We start from the raw sequence: 25,407 nt of genomic DNA, 5'->3' as shown, positions 1-25,407 counted from the left end.
AGTTTAACCACTACAGCTTTGAATAAAAAAAAAGTTTGTTTCAAAAACTGTGCATAGATTATTTGTAATTCAACAAAATGTGAAAACTTTGCAGAGGGGTAAATGCTTCTGCAAACTACTGTATATTTACACTATTCTTTCAGAAATGGGAATTTTCACTGGGAACTACATATTACACGGAAAAAGAGTAAATTTCACGGAAATCGTGAAAAAAAAAAAAAAATACAGCCTTGCTCATTAGCTACATTCACTAAGGCTGTAAATCTAAATTTCATAAATCCAACCTGGGCAGTGGAATGGGCACCAAGTGCAGAAGTCCCTACCTGGTCCATGCTTTCTGGAATAAACTCCCCTTCGCTATTGATGCTGGTAAAGGATCCCTTGTGGGCTACTTGCTGCTGGGCGTCTGGTACGTACCCTGGAGGGGGAGAGCTGCGGTCTGTGGAGTGAGTACCTGCGGACAGAGGACAGTACTGAAAATAGGCACTTCCAATACTGTGCAAGAGATATACTTCTAGATTCACAGAGAACGGGACAATCGGAAGGGGAGGAAGGGAATTAGTACGAACAGCAAAAAATACATAATTTTGCAGATCCAAAACCTAGTGATCAGCTGTGAACTACAGTCCCAGATAAAAGTACTGGCACCCTAGGCTTATACCATAATTCAAGGTTACAGATTAAAGTAAACTTTTGTAAACTTGAACCACTTTTTAATAAAACAAGCAAAGCAAAATAAACAATCTTGTAATTTAACAAATAATCTTTATATAAAAAAAATGTATTTCATTGAAAGTATCTGTTCATGATAAAAGTATATTTTGCTTTCGTTACAGCTTTCAGATGTCTTAAACAGTATGTTACATCTTGTTGATGAAATCTGGACCCATTCTGTCTTGTATATTTCTTTCAGTTCCGTTATATTTTAGTCTCAATGGACCAGAGCATTTTGTTGAAGATTGCTTCAGATTCCTGTTCATATTTCTTGGCAAATTATAGATGGCTTGCTTAACACAATTCCTTTAAAAGTGGTTTGCAGTGAGATCTACGTGCATACAACTCTTCTGTGTTCAGGTACCTTTGTACAGTTCTTTCGTGCACTATTATGTATGATGCTTCTAAAATTTGAATGTAGCTTAATTACTGTGCAATGGTTTTTAAATCAACAAATATATTTTTTAATTAGTTCTATTACATTTTTACCAATACTTTTGTCATGAACTAATATTTGAAAATGCTTAAGTGCTTTTTTTATAGATTGTTAGTTAAACTAAACATAAACATAAATTGTGTATTTTGGTCTTTGTTATATTAATTAGTGGCTAATGTTCTCTAAATGCTTGTATTTAACATGTTTTCTTATATTAAATGTAGGGTGCCAATCAGCAACTGTATTTGTATAACCAAAATATGATAGAAATCCAGGTATTATTACCAAGATAATCTTCTACCCAACAACCGTGCTCCCCCTTTATAACGGTATGGTCAGGAATTATAGTTACAAGGCCGCTCCATAACAAGACTCACAGCGGTAGTGGAACAGCGTCATGGGGGAGCCAAGAACATGTTGCATTATAACTGGTTCTTATAAAGGGGGATCACTGTAATTAGAGGTCATAACTTAAGCAAAATACTAATACCTTCAATATCTTCTGTCTTATGCTAAGGGATTTCCCCAGTAGAAGAGTGTATTTCAAGATATAAGTAAAAATGTAAGAATGAAATACAAACATACAGACATACTGCTACACTACATTGAAGTCACCAGGGATAATCAGCTTTGACACCAGCTAACCTGCTCTGTATTGGGAAATAGATTGCTGAATTTAAACTACTTCTAAGAGCGGTGATGACACTTCCTGCATTTCCAGAGAAAACATACCTATTAAAGGATGGGGTATTTTCTTCTCAGAGCTTCTAACATACCTATTAAAGGATGGGGTATTTTCTTCTCAGAGCTTCTAAACACTGTGTTATCGTCATCCAATTCCATATTATTGGTTGAAACCTGAAAAAACAAGTCTGAGTTATTTGGGCCTCCAAAATTGCACCACCAGTAGCCCGGTAGGCCACCTCACATTTTGCCGGTTAAAGAAATTGAAAAACGGCACAGATCACAATCTGTTAGTTGAATTACTACCATGGCAGTTTCCCAACTGATTTCAATTCGCCTGCTATCATTGGCAGTTAAATTGAGGAGCCAATAACAACAGGGAATGTGTGTTCCATGAAGGTCATGCCCACCTGTCTTATAATACTGCATTTTATTAATTTGACAATCTTAAAGTGTTGTGTTTTACCACCTTGCCAGAAAAAAACTGCTTTGTCTGATGTGTGGGATCGGGGGTGGTACAGATGCAGGTACATCACTCCACATGCTGTCTAACACGGGCCCAACTTGCAAGAGAAATGTTATGTATAGTGGTCAACATTTAGTTAAATTTGACAGTTTTCACTTGCTTTTCAGCAAATAAAAAAGCATAATTAAACCTCAGTAATGCTATTACTTGAAAATGTGTATTTTATTGTGAAGAAGAAACAACGACAGGGATTAATTATTATTATTTTTATATGCGATTTCTAATTTTATGTACTGTTTATGCCTGAAAAAAAAAAAAACATTTTACTTAAACTAAACTACTTAAACTACTGTATGACATCCTTTGCTTTACAGTTCATTCAGTGGGGCTTTGTGATGAACATGTAATATCTGACTAAAGGGTCTATCATTCAAGTAATAATTAGTAACTGTCTTTCTCTACTGCTAATGCAAACAGTGTCATTCAGTTTAAAGGTGTGATGTTCTTTTGTCAAAATTAAACAAAAATCAGTTTGCTTCAGTTATTTTGTTCACATGCTGTGTTATTTACCAGAATTACTGTGACTATTTTTAAGTTCACTTAGATTTAGGGCCATCGTTGTTTACTTGTTAATTTATTTACATTTTTGGAGCTTGTTATTTCAGTGCTCCTTAAAGGTGAGGTACAATGGCACACAGCACGTGGCATGAGGGGTTCACCTCATATAGTACATGCAGCGTGATTGTAACGTGATTCGTGCAAGCTCAGACCACCAACACATTGCCTTCCTGCAGCTTTCACTCAGTCTTCACGCTACTCACCTGCACATTTCACCCTACTCTCATGCTGCCTTCCCACGACATTTTTATTGTGGTCAATGAGGGAACTGCAGCATTACAGACAGCAATTGTGTTGAATAGACGTAAACACAGAGCGCGACAACGGAGGGCCGTCCGATAAAGCAGAGAGGGAAGAGAGTTGTTTAACAATAACAGTAATTTTGGTTTCATTATGTACACAATACACCCCCCCCAGGTTTCTTTTTATCTGATTTTGTTTCAATATACAGTCAGTATTACTGTTTTGTAATGGTTATATTCAATATCAATCTTGGTAGAATAAACAGATATATATATATTATTTCCTTTTCTTTCTTAATTTGGTCATTTTTCAATATTATATGGATAGTATTTCCTGCAGTCCCATTTGTTTTTTAAGATTCTGTTTTCTTATATGACAACACATTTTTATTTTCTTTATAACAATCACTGGTGTTAATGGGTCAAATGTAAAACAAATATATACGTGTATATAAAAAAATGTAAATAAATCCAACCAACAGTCAGGTAAATGATCTTTCTAGACACGTGGTTATTCAGAAGGTTCGTTCTGCAATAGAAACATGCAATATTGTGATAAATTCTGCAATTATAAAGATATATAATGATAACACAGACATTAGCTACATGCGATGTTAAGCTTTGTTGTGAGGTTTGATTAATTTATTTTGTTTTCTAGTGACAGTGCTTAAGAGAATTTATCGTAACACTGAGGATCCCAGTGCTTTTTTTCCCTCTAACATACTGGAAAATAAACAGGCTGCCTAATTTAACACTTTTGCAATGTTACTTTTTGGCACTGAGATTTTTTTAAGATTATAGTAGTACATACTGTGTACTGTCATTATGAAGATATTTCGGTGGAAACGAGTGACGGCTTCAGACAAAGTGAGTGAGAGATTCCAAACTAGATAAACAAGGTGTCTAAAATAACCTCACTTAAATAAAACGTTGTTTTATACGCAAGTTTGAACGTAATAACGTACTGTACAACAAATGAAAACACAAGTAACCCTCTGGTGCTTTAATCATTTTATTTTATTTTTTTATATTCCTGTAGCCTCTCCTGTGGCACGAGTTCTCCGACTACATGGGATTTTCAGATGTCATTTTTGAGCTACCCTTGCCAAATGAGTTTCTTTATATTCATATATTAAAATGTAATTAATTATATTCAAATCTACATGAGTTATTCAGGGAATATAGCCATCACAGTTCTAGTGGTTGTAGGGGAGGAGTTTATTTTTTGTAATTAATTTCAACCATAAGCTTTAAAAAAATAATATTTGTACATTGTGCGAGTTCAAAGCTACTGTTTACATTTTGTATTGTTCTGAATTGGAATTTTTACTCTAGCGACATGTGGTCCCTGTAGTCTGATGATGTATTTCTTTAGTACAGTACTAAACATGTTTAAACATAGCACGATTAACCATATCAACAAACAATCTAGCAAGTGAATGGGATTGATTTAAAAAAAAAAAAAAAAAAAAAGTAGCCTATGGTAACGTAATAAAATACGTGAAATATGTCTCTTCTATGACAAAAAATGCTAAAATTCGGGGCTAAAATAATTCAGTATGTGTTAAGCACCAACTGTCAAAAACATTTCGCCAGTAGATAAAAAAAAAAAAAAATATATATATATATATATATATATATATATATATATATATATATATATATATATATGGATGTCACGGTATAAATTTTTGTCGGTATGGTAACCGTCAAAAAATATACCACGGTTATCGCCATACCGTGGTATACTGTCATTTTTTGTAATCCGTTTTTAAATGGTTACTTAAAGAAATACACTATGGTCAAATCATTTTTTAACCAAAAAAAAACTTTGTTGAGAAAATAAAAAGTTTCCAACAATTTGAAACACAAAATATTACAGCAGAATGTTTGTATTTAATTATACCACACTAATGAACTGGTCTGGCTTTGAAATCTCCATTTGCAAATGAAAAAGGTGCTATACATTGTACAACAAATCAAATTACAGACGTAGAGGGTTGTTTTAATAAATTTGCACACACCCACATACATAATTGACTATTGAACGTGTAAATAAATGAAAAAAATATGTTAATGTACAGCAAATTATTTTAACAAGAAGGAAGTTCGCTAGTCAGTGTACTGTTAACAGCAACACGACTGCATGCTTATTTTATTACAGTATCTGAGTTAAATGGAACAGCAAGGCGGACATGTTGCAGGTATGGATTTACATTTTAAATCAGCAATGTTTATTAGGCAGTCAGACACTGTCTAGATCTGCATAAATGAAAATTCACAATTCAAATGTCCTCTTGTGTAGGCATTTAATCACAATGCATACTGTATGTTCTATGTTGTAAAGATTATAGCGATTCCACTAAAAACAAGTTTAAAAAAAACAATACGTGGTGAAAACGCGCTTTCTGTGTGCTAACAGTCTGATTTTCAAGAGGCAAAATAAAAACTAGGTTGCAAAGGGGGTAGGGTATCTACAGTAATACAGTACAGTTTACACATGCTATGTAAAAACAGAATTTGATTTATATTCTCCCAGGGCATTTGGCAGCTTACTTAAATAGTATACATAATAATAAAGCTGTGTACTTACTGTTCATAAGCCACTTCTCTCACGCAATTTTTTAAGAATATATTCTGTGGTAGAAAGGTATAATCCTTATGCAGCTGTATTTTCTTTATGATGCAGTGGCAATACGTTACGATCTTGGCAAAACCAAACATGCAACACAATTGTTTTGTTTAGCACTGGGACAAATCACACAGCTTGAATTATAACGTATTCTATACACGTCACAGAATTTATAAATGACAGTATAGAACCTACCATGCAAATGAAACCACTGCATTAATGAGGCGTGAAATAAATAAAAACGCGCATTACTATACTTTCTCCAAATTAGTGTTCAAACTATTTTCTTGGAGGGCTCTGCTGTTTGCACAAAATCTCACCTGGAGTTTATGCTGTACTGTAATCCTAGAGTTTATGCACATGCTGCCGGAGCCCCGGCGTCTCTCAGCTACTACTGCTACAACAACACCGTAAAATATTTTTATTCTTGATTGTTTTAAATGTGGTGTTTTATAAGTTAGAGATTTATTTTTAAGGTTTGCCATCCGACATCACAGTTGGCGAAAGCATAATACAGTAAATGCCGTCTCTTACAGCAGGTGCTGATACGATTAGCGATGGGTTGAAACCATGAACGCCCGACCTTGCATAGTATTGCTTAGTGCCAATTGGTTGAAATGCTAAATGCCAGCACCTGCACGGCAATTGGCTGAAACAGTTGTTGCATCGCTGTCTTGCTCATTCATAAACTAAAATTATCGGGAAACAAACAAACAAAACTCCAAAATGCCGGTGCGGCTCACCGCTGGACAAACGGTGAATACAAAAAAGCGCCGATACTGTGAACTCGGTAATCATGGTATAGAAAAACTGTTGCGGTTTCAAAACCGTGGCAGTTTATACCACAGTTTACCGTAAAACTGGTATGCCGTGACATCCCTAGTAAAGAGGACATTAAGGAGACACAATAGGTAGGAGGGGGAAATGTGGTGAAAACAGTAGTGGGCAAGAACGAGGAATTAAATCGCTGGGGCAGGAAACCCACGGAGAGTGCAGAACAAAGGTGTGGCATGAATGAAGCTGGACATGGGTTTGTGCGATAATGACCTGTTTTATTTTGATTCATTTATTGTCCATTATAAAAAAGGTGTACTAAAAGTATACTTGGGGTCAAAATAGTATGATTTATACTGTCAGTATACTAAACCATATTATTTTGACCCCAAGTATATTTTATTTTCCGTGTACTTATTTTTTTATAGGCGGTATAAGAACATAAGAACATAAGAAAGTTTACAAATGAGAGGAGGCCGTTCAGCCCATCTTGCTCGTTTGGTTGTTAGTAGCTTATTGATCCCAGAATCTCATCAAGCAGCTTCTTGAAGGATCCCATTACTGGACAGTTGGTTCCAGACCCTCACAATTCTCTGTGTAAAAAAGTGCCTCCTATTTTCTGTTCTGAGTGCCCCTTTATTTAATCTCCATTTGTGACCCCTGGTCCTTGTTTCTTTTTTCAGGTCAAAAAAGTCCCCTGGGTCGACATTGTCTATACCTTTTAGGATTTTGAATTCTTGAATCAGATCATTGCGTAGTCTTCTTTGTTCAAGACTGAATAGATTCAATTCTTTTAGCCTGTCTGCATACAACATGCCTTTTAAACCCGGGATAATTCTGGTTGCTCTTCTTTGCACTCTTTCTAGAGCAGCAATATCCTTTTTGTAACAAGGTGACCAGAACTGAACACAATATTCTAGGTGAGGTCTTACTAATGCATTGTAAAGTTTTAACATTACTTCCCTTGATTTAAATTCAACCCTCCTCATAATATATCCGAGCATTTTGTTGGCCTTTTTTATAGCTTCCCCACATTGTCAGATGAAGACATTTCTGAGTCAACATAAACTCCTAGGTCTTTTTCATAGATTCCTTCTTCAATTTCAGTATCTCCCATATGATATTTATAATGCACATTTTTATTGCCTGCGTGCAGTACTTTACACTTTTCTCTATTAAATGTCATTTGCCATGTGTCTGCCCAGTTCTGAATGCTGTCTAGATCATTTTGAATGACCTTTGCTGCTGCAACAGTGTTTGCCACTCCTCCTATTTTTGTGTCATCTGCAAATTTAACAAGTTTGCTTACTATACTATCTCTTTCTAACTTCCTTTTTGACTTGTATTTGCAGTTCCAAGTACTCTTTCTGTGTACTTTGTTTTTGGTCCCTTTTAGACGCTCTGCAAAGTGCCTTTTTTTGCTGAATATTTTTTTTAATTGATCTATTAAACCATTTTGGCCATTTTGTTTTAGATTTAGATTTGTCTACTTTTGGGATGTAATTGTTTTGCGCATCTAGTATTACATTTTTAAAAAACAGCCATCCTTTTTCTGTGGATGTTCTCTCTATTTTACTCCAATCTACTTCTGTTTGTCTCTGTTTCATACCTTCATAGTTTGCTTTTCTAAAATTGTAAACCTTAGCTTTAGTCATTACTTTTGGGGTTTTAAAAAATACTTCAAATGAGACCATGTTGTGGTCTGAGTTTGCCAATGGCTCTCTGACCTGTGTTTTAGTTATTCTGTCTTCATTATTTGAAAAGACTAAATCAAGGCATGCCTCCCCTCTGGTCGGTGCCTTGACAAATTGTGTTAGGAAGCAGTCATTTGTAATTTCCACCATTTCAATTTCGTCCGTCTTGCTCCCCACCAGGTTTTCCCATTTTATATGGGGGAAGTTGAAATCCCCCATTAGTATGGCTTCTCCTTTTCTACACGCATTTCGAATGTCATTGTATAACAGATTATTTTGCTTGGCGTCTGAATTTGGCGGTCTATAGCATGCTCCTATTATTATGCCCTTTGAATTTGCGTCCATTATTCTGACCCATATTGATTCTGCATTGTTTTCTTTGTCCTGATTTAACACCTGGGCTTCAAGACTATTTCTTATGTATAGCGCTACCCCTCCGCCTCTTCTGTCCCGTCTGTCTTTCCTATACAGTGTGTATCCACTAATATTATATTCGTCTCCATCACTCTCAGACAACCAAGTTTCTGTAACACCTATCACATCGTAGTTACTTGTTAGTGCAGTAGCTTCAATTTCTAACATTTTGTTTCTGAGACTTCTAGCATTAAGATAAATACATTTAATAGTTGTCTTACCTGAGTTGTTGCCCTTGTTTTGATGTGGTCTCCCTTCTGTTTTTTTGTTTTCTCCCCCCTTCCTTTCTAGTTTAAATGCTTCTGGACCTCTTCAAGGATCCTTTCTCCGAGTAGATTGGTTCCCTTTCTGTTTAAGTGCAGTCTGTCCCACCTATATAGATAGTCCTTGTCGTAGAATGTGCTCCAATGTTCAAGAAAGGTGAAGCCTTCCTGTGTGCACCACGATTTCAGCCATGCATTTTGATTATGTATTTCCAGCTGTCTGTATGCTCCTTTGCAAGGTGCCGGCAGTATCCCAGAAAATACCACAGTTTTGGTCTTGTCTTTTTAATTTCCTTCCTAGCTCTCTGAATTTGTTTTGCAGAGATCTTGGCTGGTCTCTTCCAATGTTGTTTGTACCGATGTGGACGGCTACTACCGGGTCGTCTCCTGTTCGTTCTAGGAGCCTGTCCACGTTCTCAGTGATGTGCTTGACAGAGGCTCCTGGAAGGCAGCACACTGTTGTAGTATGGGGGTCCAAACTGCAAACTGAACTTGCTGTGTTTCTCAATATGGAGTCCCCAACGATCATGACCTCCCTTCTTTTTGCTGCCTGGCCAGCACTGTTTATAGGGTCCAAATCAATGATAGATACAAGTCAGGAAGGTGGGACATTGCCCAGCAACACTGGGAAATGTATTTATTATTTTTGTAGTATGTTTTAATTTTTTTAAATGGGAAAAGGGTAAAGTCAACATGAATAGATTAACCATTTCCACAGTTTTTCCGGTGTTTTCCAGTGTTTATTGGCTATCCACCGATTTCATTTTTTTTGTATCAGGGGTGTTTTATCGGTTAAAACCGAAAATCAGAAGCCCTAAACATAACGTAAAATATTCTATTTTTTTTTTTTGTAAATGCAGCAAACAAGACACGCCCCCTCCTCCTAGTACACATGTTTTTTTTTATTTATTTCAAGCCTTTCTTTGTTTGTAGACTGACTACAAGACAGAGATTGCTATGATTGTGGATTTGTAAAGATGCAAAATCAGTGAAAGCCTAGTTACTTATTTTTCAATGTACCTGGAGACAACAATCCTTCATTTTGTTCCACAAATGCAACTGGGAATATATCAGAAGGAAATATTTAATCTTGAAAGTAGTCGGTTCTAGGTAGCTCAAAAATCTGGCGGTTCTAGTGTTAAAAAGGTCCTTTCACACCAACGTAACTTTTTTTTTCTGTGTTCCTATTTCTCTGTGCTCATCCGGCGTAAATGTACAAATATATATACAAAATCAGCATGTGAAATAACTGTTTTTATTACCGTGTTCAAAATGAAACATGCCTGTGTGTTGGTTTCCTCGCCCTGTGTGATGCCCCTACCGACATCGCTACAATTATATATATATATATATATATATATATTCTTCAATAATAAGAGCGCAACATTTAAATTGGTTGTTTCTGAGTAACCTACAGAGCACTGCCCCTTCAAAAATAAAAACAAACAAAACAAAATCAGAGTTGAAAAAACCTTGTCCAAGAAGCGGGGCATCACAAAGATCAGAAATAAAGACTACTAAAATAGATAAACCTATCGTTTTATCTACAGTTTGCTGGAAATAACAATAATAAAAAATGACGTTCAATGGCGGTCTGAAGTATTTTGTTTAGCAATGTTTACTTTTAGAGAAAGTGATTATTTATTTTCAACAGACTACTTGGGTACACTACATTGCATGAAAAAAAAATTCAAGAAATAAAATGTAAGAATTAATTAATATTATTTGAAGATGCAAGCCCACTTTGTTTCAAAAAATAAATTAACAAGCGTTGTATGTATGTGAAGATCACAACGGAGTTTACAGGAACATACGATCCGTGTTCATTTACATGCTCGCTCAGCCAGTACAAATCTCATTCGCTGACCTACATAGCTTCACGTAAATGCTGTGTGCATATACACAACCAAACAATTTACATATGTGTATTTTCACTGCATGACATACTGCATTTTTAAAGGAAATAAAGGAAGTGCCAAATCAAATCAGCAGTGTGGAGTAGTGGTTAGGGCTCTGGACTCTTGACCAGAGGGTTGTGGGTTCAATCCCCAGTGGGGGACACTGCTGTTGTACCCTTGAGCAAGGTACTTTACCTAGATTGCTCCAGTAAAAACCCAACTGTATAAATGGGTAATTGTATGTAAAATAATGTGATATCTGTATAATGTGAAATAATGTATAATGTGATATCTTGTAACAATTGTAAGTCGCCCTGGATAAGGGCGTCTGCTAAGAAATATAATAATAATAATAATAATAATAAAATGTGTTTTCACATTAAATTCCAAGATTTCAGACTTTTTTAAAAATCTACAATTGACAAAATCGTATCCTTAATTATGAGTCATTAAACCTAAATAAAACACAGACGAAAACCTCATATTAACTTTTATATATAACCTGTTGTGGTTTTAAATGTTTCAAATTCCTTAGCATTTAAATTCTAAGTGTGAGATCTACACTCAACGAAAATATAAGAGATATTGCTATTATAATACGTTCCAATGGGGACATGACATTAAAACACTGCTCTTTAAATTCACCGTTAGTTTTCTTACTTTTTTTCTCTCACACTCATAATGTGCTGTCATAGGCAAATGTGAAGCCCTGTTTAGAGCACAACTTATGCCTGCACGGCAATCACGATAGAAAGCGGGCTCATCTGTATTTAATTTAATATAATGCTGGGACGAACACAGGACTTTCACGTTTGAAGATTCCCTCACAATGTAAGTATTTGTTTGTTTTCAAAAAGTAATAAAAACCACTATATTGCTCAGAACACAGGCAGAGATCGCATAGCAGTAGGGGCAGGGGTGAGTGGCCCGTGTGTGTGCCTGTGTTTTACAGCAAGTCATTACAGCAACACATCAAAGTAGAAAAATATCACAGGGGTAAAAATACATTGTGTAGGCCTTACTACTACACAACTACTATTTATTTCCAAAAATAAACAGTACATAAAGTTGACACCGCATTTCAGGAAACCTTTATGTAGAATTATGTGTTATATATGCAGGACATTTTAATAAAACGCAAAAAAAATAACATCAGTGCGTTTCTAAAATGCAGATGTAAAAGACAACAGATCCTCTTTTCATCCCTATCCAATAATTTTGTAGTAGTTTTATGCAATGCAACATGTTAAAATGTTTCCACTGCTCCCTGCATCCTCTTTAAAAAAAAAAAAACAGCGGAGGTCTCAGTATCTCATGTAGCACTGTATCTTGTGTACCAGCAGAACAGGGTTTTAGCTGTCAGAACAGAGTGCAGACCAGAAAACGCTCTCGTTTACGTGAGGATCATCTAAAACATGACAAATTCAAAAGGAAGCTCCTGAGAATTATTAAGACTTTGATTTGGAAATAGCACATCATTTTTTTTTTTAATAACTTTTAAACAGCAAAACTGTAAATAGTTATGATGTTGACAGCTACTCTGATAAGACATTGGTACAATGTTCTACTTCTTGTTCTGATTTGTACGTCGGGAATGGGGGATTTTCAAGAGAGAACACTTTATGGTAAGCTTGTCTTTGTCTTTTCTACCATTACTTATACTTAGGGGTCTACTTAAATCGCGGTAAACGTACGTATTTTTTCGTGGACAGGTTATGGAATAAAATTAACATTAAATAAACCTAAGTAGATAATATTTCAGAGCATTATAAAAGCCTAAAAATAGTGGTACTTGCTTCCTCACTAAAACAGAGTGCTGTCATTTGTAAAAGGCAAGCATGCAATATCCCCCAGCAGTTGCTGCCGACATTCTATGTCTGGTGTGGATTTGCCCATACATTAAGACTGCACGTCTGCATCCACTGAATTGGTTGGAAGTGTAAGGCAAAGCTTTGCCAAGTTATACAGGATGTGGAAATCGATTAGAAACAGCCCCAAAACTCGGTTAAGGGCATCTGGGATTCTTTAATAAAGGCAATATATGCAGCACGTTCGTTTGTCGTGTTATTTGTCCCATCCAGGAATTTATTTTATTAGTACCGAGTCAAAACAAAGAAAACGTGCCTATTTGGGTGTAAAATTCTAACTGTGTTTAAAAAGTATGCAGCAGCAGGTTGTTTGAAGCAAGGTGACTGTGCTAGATCATACCTGTAGTGCTGATTTAACTTGACTACAACCGACAGGTATAATTTTTGTCTGCGCTGACTTTCCAGTTTGTTTTCTGAAAGCTGTTGTTTGTTTTACGTTCTGTTCAGCAGCCTCTGTAGTAGCCTCGTTTAATGTGTGATTCTGAATCTAAATAGCGATCAATCGTATTTTCTCCAAAGTCACATTACAAGAGGTGCAAAACAATTACTTCCACTGCATGTAGAGTTTCTTTGGTAAATGTCTTGATACGATCCTCAGCCGAACTATACTTTGCTTTTTTTTCTTTGTCGTCCATTTTTGGTATTTTACCTCCAATGCTCAAAACTAGAGTTTAGCAACCTAAATCAAAACAATGCAGCATGACTTTGACCCACCTCCTACAGTCTGCACAGGTCACAGAAAAACCAGTACAGACGCACTGATAGTCTGATTAAAACATTGTTGTCATTTGAACAGTAAACTAGAAAGTTAACCGCTTTGGAGTCCAAGGACGTTTTTTTTTTTTTTTTTGCAATGCACATTGGACGGCAGAGAGACAGTGCCCATAGATTTGTTTTCATAAAGTAAGAACATGAGGTTTACTTGTGCCTTATTGTAGCTGAACGAAACCAAACAAAAACTGAAATTTAACTTTAAACACTTCAAATAAAACAAACGTGGAAATGGCGTTGTAAACTGAAGGTAAAAAAAAAAAGACTCACCGTTTTGGTTCTCGTTTATTACATTCCACATAAAGTCGCAACAAAAAATATATAATATATACAATCATATAAACATCACTACACAACATTTATTTTTATTTTGCAGCAGCATGATTTTGGAAATAGGTGCAATCAACATTGCCAGATGAAAAGGAATTTGAGAACAGAACAGTATTGTTTTCAATGCATTTTTAAGAAGTAGTATGTGAATTTTGTCATATTGGGTGAAGAGATCAGTTATTACACAGCGGTAAAAAAATAAAATATGTTTGTTTGCACTGCTTTGGTATTTTGCATGTGTTTATGAAACATCAGCTACATACCAGCCTTTTATGTCTGTAGGGTTATTCAAAATACAATTGGCCTCTATTAGTATTACTGTAAGCTTGCACATTTTAACTACATTGATGATTTTTATTTAGACAAACTGGGATTTTATTGTGCCAAGTATAGGTGGTTAAAGGGTTCATGGTGCGATGTGTTCTGTGTGAAATATTTTTTTAAACGTATCGGTGAACAACCCTTTTTTATCTGTGAAAATAACGACAATTATTTATTTAGTAACATGCATTATTATGCTAAGCTTTCAAGATATATTTCTTTATGTAACATTAAGCCAATTAGATTGAGTTTATTTAATTTGAAATGGAACATATATGTGCGAGTATGCGATGGTTTTAAAAAGAGGAAGAGCAAAAAATCACTGCTGAAGTGACACTGTAAAAAGCAGTGCTGTACAAGCATTTAGCTTGCAGCGGCAGTGCTCCACAGCGCCCCTCTCAGTGCCTGACAACACTCGATCTTAATGCGTCCTTCACTCAAGCTTCACGCTACTTTCATGGACCATTCCTGCAATGTCCACGTGAATCACTTTACAATCACGCTGCATGTACTGTAGCTCTGTCCTGACCATAACACCTCCTCCTCTCAAGGGAGACTGCCAAGGGTGCCAATTTAGTTTGGTACTTGATAGTTTAGTATTTGAACCCAGGGACCTCCATCAGTAAGAGATGGCCTATAAACCTGACAATTCTACACTGTATTTAACAAAATGCTTTGACGTTTTAGATATCAATTGTAATATCTTAAGTGGCACAAGCTATACAAACTATGGCAACGATTTACAGCAACTCTAGAAGTGGGGATTGTATTGCCCATTTTTCCTTACTCAGACTCTCTACTTACTAAATATCTCGGTATCACTGAATAGATAATCGTCTCCTCTTTAAAAAATAGTATAAATGAGCAAGACATCTCAAGTAGAATGATACATCAAGATAAACCGTGACGCCAGGCTGACTGCAGGGAGGAGTTTGGTCGTACAAAGGGAACGCAGTTGCATGACTACAGCCCCCTTCGCTGAATGCGAAACCTGAGCCAGAGCGCTGTTTTGTTTGTTGTTTGTTAAGTGTCATTTGTCTTGCAGAGGAGGATTGAGAGCCAGGAGCTGCAGCCACAGAGCCAGCACCACACCGTGAGCACTACCCTTACTGCACTGCACAACAGACACGCACCATGTACCGAAGAGCACAGTTTTCGTGCACGGAGGATTCTGGTTATCGGAGTGTTGGACTTGTGTTTTGGGACTGAAACCCGTTCAACCTTACCCATTACCATTGTTGGTATAGGGTTGGATTATTGTCATTTTTGATTAGAATTATTATTTCTAAAAAAAAAAAGTGTAAAATAAAGAACAGACGTTTTTGCACTATAAAGTATTGTTTGGACATTTCCTTTTTATCCACGCACCACTCACATCCTGACAGGAGTTTGTTGCCAGATAACTTCACTCAAACAACTTGCTCACTAAATATCTTGGTATCCCTGAATATATCATTGTCTCCTGTTTAAAAAATATGCTCAAGATTTTAATGAGCAATCCCTCTCACAAGTTTAATGGTACCCTAAATATGACTCCTTTACTAACAATGCTGTTTAGTGAAATTATCTGGCAACAAACTCCCCATCCCCAGTTGTACTGCTTTACTAGAAAAAGGAGAACATTGCGAGATGTCTTGCTCATTAAAATATTTAGCATATTTTTAAAGAGGAGCCGATTATCTATTCAGAGATACCAGGATATTTAGTAAGGGGTCTGAGTGCTGAAAAATGGACAATACAATCCATACCCCTACCCTTGCTGTAAATCAGTTGTTGTTGCCATAATTTGTACCATTACTGTATATAAATATTACTGCTAAAGGTCCAGTACAAGAAGCCCTACTGATGTGTTTGTTTCTGCTCGGTTTTGTGCTTATATTGTGTCAAAGTTTGGTATACTAAATGTCACCTCTGTTTTAAGATTTTCGTAAGTATGGTTCCACATGGCATTCAATTTCTACATGAAATCCTATAATTCCTCACCTGATTGTTTCCTTGCAACACTAGAAGTATCTTCAGACTCTTCATGTGAACACTGCGGTCCAGAAGCTCCACTGCTTTATCCAGGTCATCCTGTGTGGTCAGGGGTATCACAAGCTATAGGGAGGCAAGAGTTGGAATACACACTTGAATAGAATGTAACAGCTTGGGAACAGCAATTCGAAAATATAAGAGAGTGAACTAATATTTACAGGGTTGCATAGTCAATCACTGGATAAACACATATGAGAGCCATACTGTATAGATTTCCAACCTCAATATATGAATAAATAATAAAACCCACTATCTATACAAGGTCCCAGCAAGGCAATTCAAAATATAGAGGTAGCCATGGCCAGCTATAAAAATGGTGAAGTATGTCGCGATATGCTTAACGATAAAATTGACGTCAATGCGATATGCTGGTTAGTTAACCGTCCAGCATCTTCTGCATTCTAGAAACTAGTTTATAACAGATAACAGTAATTTTAGCCACGCACTGGTTAATTCCACAAACCTTTTGGCATTCCTGTAATGAGTCTGTCGTACTCATTGTACTGTTTTCGTCACCCCTGTGTTGATTCTTAACACAACATTCCTCTGCATACTTCACATAGCAACAAGCAGTATACAGGAAGCTAGTAACTCTAGCCTTAGCGTACAAAAAAGTGGATCAAGCTCAAAGTCTGAAACACACTTTACATTTTTTGATTTTGTTCAACGAAACAGATTTTAAAAATATTTCAGTTTAATAATATAAACTCCCCTTTGAAATGAATAGTAGGGCTAGACTTTTAAGTTTAATGTGACGCCTCCCTCCCTTTGTCATCTATCTCAGATTATAATTAGGGGTCTACTTATATAATATTTATAATGTATAATTAGGGATCTACTTAAATCGCGGTAAATCGCGTATTTTTTGCGGGTAATAAAATTAGGATTTCGCTGACATTTCGTGAACCTGTTTAAACATTAAATAAACCTAAGTAGACAATATTTCAGAGCACTATAAAAGCCTAAAAACAGTGGTACTTGCTTCCTTACTAAAACTGAGTGCTGTCATTTGTTAAAGGTAAGCATGCAACATCCCCCAGCAGTTGCTGCCAACATTCTCTGTCTGGTGTGGACTTAACCCATACATTGAGACTGCACATTCTGCATCCACTGAATTGGTTGGAAGTGTAAGGCAAAGCTTTGCCAAGTTATACAGAAGTGGAAATCGATTAAAAACAGTCCGAAAACTTGGTTACCCAAGGGCATCTGGCATATTTTAATAAAGGGAGTATACGCAGCATGTTCGTTGTCATGTTATTTGTCCCATCCAATAATTTATTTTATTAGTACCGAGTCAAAACAAAGAAAACGTGCCTATTTGGGTCTATAATACTAACTGCGTTTAAAAAGTAAGCAGCAGGTTGTTTGAAGCGAGGTGGCTGTGGTAGATCGTAACTGTAGTACTGATTTAACTTGGATACAACCGACAGGAATACTTTTTGTCTGTGCTGACTTTCCAGTATGTTTTCTGAAAGCTGTTTATTTTACGTTCTATTCAGCAGCCTCTGTAGCAGCCTTTTGTTTAATGTGTGATTCTGAAGCTAAATAGCGATCGATGTGCAAAACAATTACCTCCATCTGCACGTACAGTTTCTTTGGGAACTATCTTGACACAATCATCAGCCAAAATATACTTTGCTTTTTCTGCTTTGTCGTCTATTTCTGGTATTTTACCTCCAATGCTGAAAACTAGATTTTAGCAACCTAAATCAAAACAGTGCAGCACTGACTTTGTCCCAATGCTGTCAGCGGAAATGCCGACATCGGAGCAATGTCCTCCTCCAATGGCAATGCTGTCAGCACAACGGGGCGGAGTCCTCCTCCTGTGGCCCTGCTGGCAGCGGAAAGGCTGACACCGGGGTGACCCACTCCGGCAGTGGAAATGCTACCCATGGCAACATTGGCAGCGGCAAGGCTGACAACAGCAATGCTGTCAGCGGACGTGCTGACAGCACCAAGGCTGACTCCTCCAGCAAAGGCAGGTGCGCCAGTGTACATGCTGCCAGTGGCGGTGTGGCCCACTCTGCCAGAGGCCACAGCAAATCCCTGGGGGTCAGCAGCAAACAACCTAGAGGTGGTGGCGAACAAGCATCCCTGGGCGACGGCGAGCTGGCCTCCCCGGGTGGTGCAGGCTCGGCAGCCTTATGCGGTGCAGACTCAGACAGGAGTTGATCCTTGGGAGGTAGCTTCAGCTCCTCTGGTGGTGGTGGCAGGAGCAACAGGTAGTCTCTGGCGGTGGAGGTAAGAGCAATAAGTGGTCTCCCTGTGGTGGTGGAGGTGGGAGCTGCAGGTAGTCTCTCTAGCAGTGGAGATGGGAGGAGCAGGTAGTCTCACTCTAGCGGTGGAGGCAGGAGCAGCAGGTAGTCTCCTATATCTGAAGACGGGTACAGCTCTCCCTCGGTCACTGGAGACTGGTGATGCTTTCCCTCTGTCACTGGAGACTGGTGCAGCTCTCCAACAGTCACTGGAGACTGGTGCAGCTCTCCCTCAGTCATTGGAGACGTGGGCTTACCCCTCTTGGGCTGTGGACGCCCGGCCTTCCCCCTCTTGGGATGTGGACGTTCGGGCTCCTTAGCTCGCCTCTTGAGGTGGAACCAGTCGTCTGAGGTGTCATCCTCTTCCCAGCAGACCAACTCCTAGAAAAGCCTCCCCAGGCGACGGCGAGCTGGCTTCCCTGGGAGACGGCCTAAGTCTTGGAGGTGCTGTTATCCCGATTCTGACACCAAATGTGAACAGGCTGGCTGGTGTGATGTCAGGCCAGGAAGTAGACAGAGATCGTCTCGCAGAGATTTTGGACTACATACAACCGCCGCCCCAGCAAAATGTGCGGCTCCATTTTAAAACGGCTTCAATATGAAAATGAAAAACAAACAATCGGATACAACTGAATATTTTTATTTATGAACATCATACATAACATTTTCAGAGCAGAAACACTGTATTTACATTGAAAATTAAACTTTTTTCTTATTTTTTTCAAAACGAGCACATATACATAAACATGAAAAACTGTAATAAAATAAACTTTACGCAATAAACTTCTGTGTAAACAGGTGTAGAAAGCTGTATGCACATATAAAATTATAAAACATAAATAACTAGTTATAAAAATAGCATAAAACAAAAATATAACATAACTTATGCGACGTGAAAGCACTTTGAGTGAAATAGCTTTCTAAGTACAATCTACGCAGAAAACACACTTTTCAACTGTACCAGTGCATTTGCCACAGACTGCCTTTTCACAATGGGCGCAGACATAAAAAGTTCTGTTTTTATTGCATTTAGCAACCTGGCATTGTCTTTTATTCCGTGTGCAGTGCTGGCGAAAGGTTGAGAGGCATTTGCCAGCCAGCTTTCGTGTCTCTTATCAAAATGTTTCTGCCGTAGCTCCAGGGCTAGCCGCAAAATGAAGTCCCTCCAAGTGATTGTGTTGCTGGTGCACTCCTTGTACAAAACCAAAGAGCTGATGGCTGCCAGGTCCAAAACATTATAAAAAACAGGGGTGGCACAGTCGTTCTGCCTGAGGAGTGTAGTGGAGTGCAGGGGGGCTCGCACGGCTTGAGGAGTGTAGTGGAGTGCAGGGGGGCTCGCAGGGCTTGAGGAGTGGAGTGGAGTGCAGGGGGGCTCGCAGGGCTTGAGGAGTGGAGTGGAGTGCAGGGGGGCTCGCGCAGCTTGAGGAGTGTAGTGGAGTGCAGGGGGGCTCGCAGGGCTTGAGGAGTGGAGTGGAGTGCAGAGGGGCTCGCGCAGCTTGAGGAGTGTAGTGGAGTGCAGGGGGGCTCGCAGGGCTTGAGGAGTGTAGTGGAGTGCAGGGGGGCTCGCGCAGCTTGAGGAGTGTAGTGGAGTGCAGGGGGGCTCGCGCAGCTTGAGGAGTGTAGTTGAGTGCAGGGGGGCTCGCACGGCTTGAGCTGTTGGTGGTAACTCTCGTTCACAGTCCCTACCAAAGTGTTTTGTTTTTTTTCTTCAACTCCCTGGCCAAATGGAGAGAAATAAAAAAATTGTCAGTCATGACACTTCGTCCTTTGCCCAAGTACGGCTCCATCAGCCTCAGCACAACACTGTCTTCCAGTCTCTCACCAGCAGGGCGCGTTTCGTCCTTTCCCAGGTAGGGGAAACCATTTACAAGGTATTTGGAATCCACGTCAGCTGCCAGCCTGAATTTGATGCCAAACTTGTCTGGTTTGTTGACCATATATTGTGACCAGCGACAGCGTGCCTTTGTGGGAAACAGCTGCTCATCCACGGTGATGTTAGGTCCAGACTTGTAACAGGCAATGCTATTTGTGATGAAGCTGCCCCAAACCTCTGATGCCATGGCAAATTTGTTTGTAATAAGTCGGGCTGCTCTTGTTGTTCTCAAATCATAACTTATGAATCTCAAGATTTCCCGAAAGCGATTCCGTGACATTGTTTCCTTGAAGAAGGGAAGACCCCACTCTTGTGACCAGTAGCTCTCCACATAAATGCTTTTGCCCACATATGCACCACGCACATACAGGATTGCAATGAAAGCTTGTAATTCCTCTAAAGACAGTCCTCAAGGGTCAACATTCAGTACCTGCTGTGCCTCTGCCACGGTACAGCGCTGAATGTGAAGCAGCAGTTGCATAGAGATCACCAACAGAAATGCACTGAGTGGGGTATCTATGTTTCATTTTGCGTGCGGTGTTGGGCCTGAAGCTTCAGACAAAACATTTTCTGATGTTCGTTTTCTCAAAGCCTCATCACCGTTATAATTTTCCAAACTGTCCCGTCTTTGCCCGTCTCCTGAATTACGCTTGGAGAAGCTGATTCAGCAGGTGTAGTTGTCCTTGGTGCTGGTGGTGCTGAAGCGGCAGATGCAGGAGAGGCCGCAGGGACAGGCACTTGTTGTGTTTGACCTGTAGGTAAATCCGGCTCTGTGTCCTCACTTTCACTGTCGGAACTGCTAGCTTCGACAGCCCAGGATGCCTTGCTGTCATTATCACTCACCTCGCCATCAGAATCGCCTTCAGCCAAATCTTGTAACAGTTCAAGCACTTCTTCCGTATTCAGTACTCATCTTTGAGCCATCTTCTTAGTCAGTATACAGATAATAATGAATTGGAGTGCCCACAGCAGAGTCTAATAAAACGCTAACACCAGCCAGCCTGTCGCCAGCCCTACACCTAATACAAAAGAATTAGCATACATGATCAAGAGGTGACTGATCAAGGCATTGATCACAACACATGGGTTTGCAATGTTCTCAAGATTGAATTACAATGTGTATATTTTGTGACAACTACTAATAAAATAAATAATAATAATAACAATAATAAATGATGTGTAGAATGACTTTCATTAGTGTTTCAGCACTCGACAGGAGTATATAAGTTCTTTCACAATGACTTTGATTTTATTACAAAGCCCAGACTAAATTGTCGGCTATACTGTATTGATTTCAATATGCCACATAAACTGCGGATCTGGCGGTTGAAGAAGCAAGTGCTTATAACGTATTCATTTTTACGATTCTGCAGCTGAAACACTGTATGGGTATTTGATTCAGATATTTAGTAACACTTAAGTACGGACATTCACAAGATATTCACATACACGGAGATATTTAAATTTCAATTGGAAAACCGTTCAAAAAGCAGCTATGGCGGTGCTAGTGTTACGTCCACAGCGCTCCTTGCTGTTTAGTTTAATTCATTTTCTACTTTATTTTGCCACCTGGAGGCAGGACAAATGAAGTGCATCTGATTCAAGGATGGTCAGAAAAAACAAAAATGCAAAGCTGTGAGATTTCTGTGTAATTGCACTGTGACAGTCTTGTGACTGGTAAATAGCTAGCCGTGGCTAGCATCGTATAGGCAATGAAGATGCTAAATGAATGAATAGAGTTTTACTAGTTTATTTTTTAGTATTTATATACATCTTATATACATTGAGTGTTTTATAGTTCTGGATGAATTCATCATACAGATGGATGATGTATACTGTGAAGACACAATGCATTTTATAACAGTATATATAGATTTTTTTTATAGATCAGTATAGGACCTGTATGCCAAATGAATTAGTGTGTAAGTTATTGCACCATACCTCATTGTTTGTGTAATGTAGGTCCATTGATTGACCAAAGGCCACCTTAGCCTTTGAAAAGAGGTCCTCTAGTTTCACTGGGCGGTGGAACTGCAGAATTCTAAAAAAAAAAAAAAAAAAACACAAAACAATGCTTACAAGTATACAAAAATAGAACATGAAGAAAAGAATACATACCAAATTGTATCACGCTTGAATTAAATGTTCTTAGGATACAGATAAATGCCCACTACATCTTGGTTTGTAGTTTAGAACCAAGTGATTTCAAATAATGAATTGCAAATGCAATTGTAATGTTACAAATCATACAGAAGTATTTAATGGATTCACTATTGAATTGGGATGAATAGTTACAATCTCACCTCTTTTCACCTCTATACTCAAACTTCACTCTGACATCATTCTGAAATAAAAAGACAATCAACATCAATTTGTTTAAATAATATAACAAAGATGTCAGTAACATATATATATATATATATAGACACACACACACACACACACACACACACACACACACACACACAGTATCTATATATGAAGGGTGTGCTGATACAGTGCAGTCCGTTTATAAGAAATCACTGATATAAGAATCAACTGCATATAGTGAACAAAACCACTGGGACCAAATCATTCCTATACCAACCAATGTAAAATAATCTGCTTGTAAGAATCAAGCAATCCGCTTATAAGAATCATTTCGGGGCAAACTGACTACATGTAATACAGTACTTAATCAAGTGCAATGACGTGTACAGCCAATAAAAGCTGCTTTTGAATTTGAATTTGATCACATCTAGCGTGATTAGGCACGTATGCAGCGAGGATAGTGCAATGATGCAGGAAACACTGCATTTTTGTAATCAAACGTGACTGCACCACTGCATTGTGCAGGTATGTTTTTTTGTGTTCTCTGTTAGTGAAAATGTGTTTCAATAAAGTGAATACACATTAATTGAATACATACTGAGTACAGCAGTGTTACTGTGTGATATGCATGTAGAGGAAGTGGGATTTCGGCGCGGCGCGGTGAGAAGGGGGGGGCAGGGGGAGATTGCAGAGCTTTGCATCTCCGCTTAATGAAAAACTGTGTGATTTGCATTGCAACAGAAAATAAGTAAGCCATAGATGCCTAAATGCAGTGGTAGTGCTGATAGTAAAATACTGTACTGTGATGTCATTTTAATTCAAAAGTAACACTACACGTAACACTGCACGGCAGTTAAACTTGGCACCCTCACGTACTTGATCGCTTCTCAAGTACACTGTAGTAAAATAGGATTCTGCAGCCTTGAGTAAACATAACCATGATCATATGACAAGCTGCTTACCCACAATAACTTGTTTTGTATTATCCTCAATGACTGAGCACCATTGATGTCTGTATATTGTATTTAAACTGCTGATGGCACGCTTTTGCTAATTGTAATGCGACAGAGTGGCCGAGGGCAGTGTAAATTATCAGGCTGGGGTCTCGATTTAGAGTTTTAAACCGGTGTTGGTTTTATTTTTCTTACACTGCAGTGGCAAAACAACCGCTAATAAAACAAACAAAACAAACCTAGCTCTCAGCTGGAGCACTAACTAACAGTACTTCGTGTGGAACAAACACTAGATCTCTTACTCGAGTTTTGGTTTCTTTTTGTTACTTCTGCTTCCTTACACCTCTGTACCTCAATCACAAAGCTATCAGCTAAGCCATTTCTATCGAGGTGTCATTAACTTTAACAAGCAGTTAACTAACTGACTATTATCCATAATTCGTTAAAGAAAGCAGCTGTGGATTTTTCGTGGGCGTGCATACATGCGGGAACTTGTGACATCTAGTGGTCAACACGTTACACTGAAGCCAGGGAACAAGCTTGTATCATTCTCATACTAAGTTTGATTCTGCACCACAGTAATCATATCGGTCAGCTTTTAAGACTCATCCACTTATAAGAATCAAAACACCTGGGATGGATGTGAGTACCTATAGCGGTTGTAGTGCTTCAGTAAAATATGTACTGAATACCTAGTGTACAATACAGTGTAAGAGAAGTGCTATGGTAGAATATGTTTGAAATACAAAATATACGTTAACACTAATAATTTTAATTTTGAAAAATGAGCACCGTCCGTCCCTCCCTCCTCCAGCTTGTGTTATCCAGAGGCTGGATTTAATTTCTTCATTTGCCAGCTTGACAGTAAAGCATTGTATAGCGTAACCTGTACTGAAGAAATGTCTCGAAACACCTCTGCTGTTTGGGATGTTTTTGTTAAATGCCCCAAAAAGTTGAATACAAACTGTGCAAGAGACTGTTGATGTATCATGGAGGCACATCCAATCTCCGGGGTCACTTGACAAGAGTAAATTCATATTATTATTATTATTTTTTTTATTTTTTTTGTAGTAATGAAATATGACTTTGACTGAACCTGCTTGAACAGGTGACTTAAATAAAGCTTTGTTTATATTAAACAATGTATTCATATTTTAAAATGGACTGGTTGCACACACTGCATGCAAAAAAAAAATAATTGAGTTTTATCCACGCATATGTAAGACATCCGATTGTAATGACAATTAACTTGTTCTGTCAACATGAAAATATACTAGGGTACACACTTATTTTGATGGCTATATCATTTATATTAAATGATTTATTTCTGTTTTAAAATGGAACATTTGTCTGAATTTTTTTTTTTTTTATATAATATAAATATTAAAATGGCACGTGTGGGATTGAAACTATAACCTTCAGTTTGCAAGAGTGTTGTGTTAATACTGTCAGTGCTACACAATTAGTTGAGAAAACAAGCAGTATTTTAAAAGATGAAGTCAGCCAGCTGAGAATTCTCTGGACTGTAGACCTGACTACACCACTGAAAGTACTGCGCCTTCAGAATTGAGTTTTAATTTACTAAATCACCTCAAATATGCACAGGTTCTATATTGGACAAAATATTATACTGGGCAAGAACAAAGAGAGATCACCAATGAATAAAAGTGTACCATTTATTTATAGTAACATTTCTTTACTAATGCATGAAATGTACAAAACTTGCAAATAGCAGCAATGAGGTAGTTAAATATAAAATTTAGTACAAGGGAGTAACAATTAGCAGCAACAAGATAATTGAGAGGAACGGTAGTTCCTTGTACAAGTTAGAAAAACTTCCAACAGCTCCAATGGTTT

General features: G+C 38.0%; 1 protein-coding gene across 1 annotated transcript; it reads right to left on the bottom strand.

Annotated features, from left to right (window-relative positions):
* Positions 1-284: 284 nt before the first annotated feature.
* Positions 285-22,631, bottom strand: LOC131727318 (mitogen-activated protein kinase kinase kinase 2-like; the record flags this gene model as incomplete). The annotated part of the gene is made up of 5 exons (XM_059018839.1): positions 285-454; positions 1,927-2,008; positions 16,109-16,222; positions 22,229-22,328; positions 22,591-22,631. Coding segments are annotated over 5 exons (507 nt in total), but the record flags the coding sequence as incomplete, so codon positions are not given.
* Between the last annotated feature and the right edge of the window lie 2,776 nt (positions 22,632-25,407).

The sequence above is a fragment of the Acipenser ruthenus genome, unplaced genomic scaffold (genome assembly GCF_902713425.1).
Source record: "Acipenser ruthenus unplaced genomic scaffold, fAciRut3.2 maternal haplotype, whole genome shotgun sequence".
Taxonomy (NCBI): domain Eukaryota; kingdom Metazoa; phylum Chordata; class Actinopteri; order Acipenseriformes; family Acipenseridae; genus Acipenser; species Acipenser ruthenus.
Note: the sequence above shows the minus strand (reverse complement) of the source record. Positions and strands in the feature narration are given on the sequence as shown.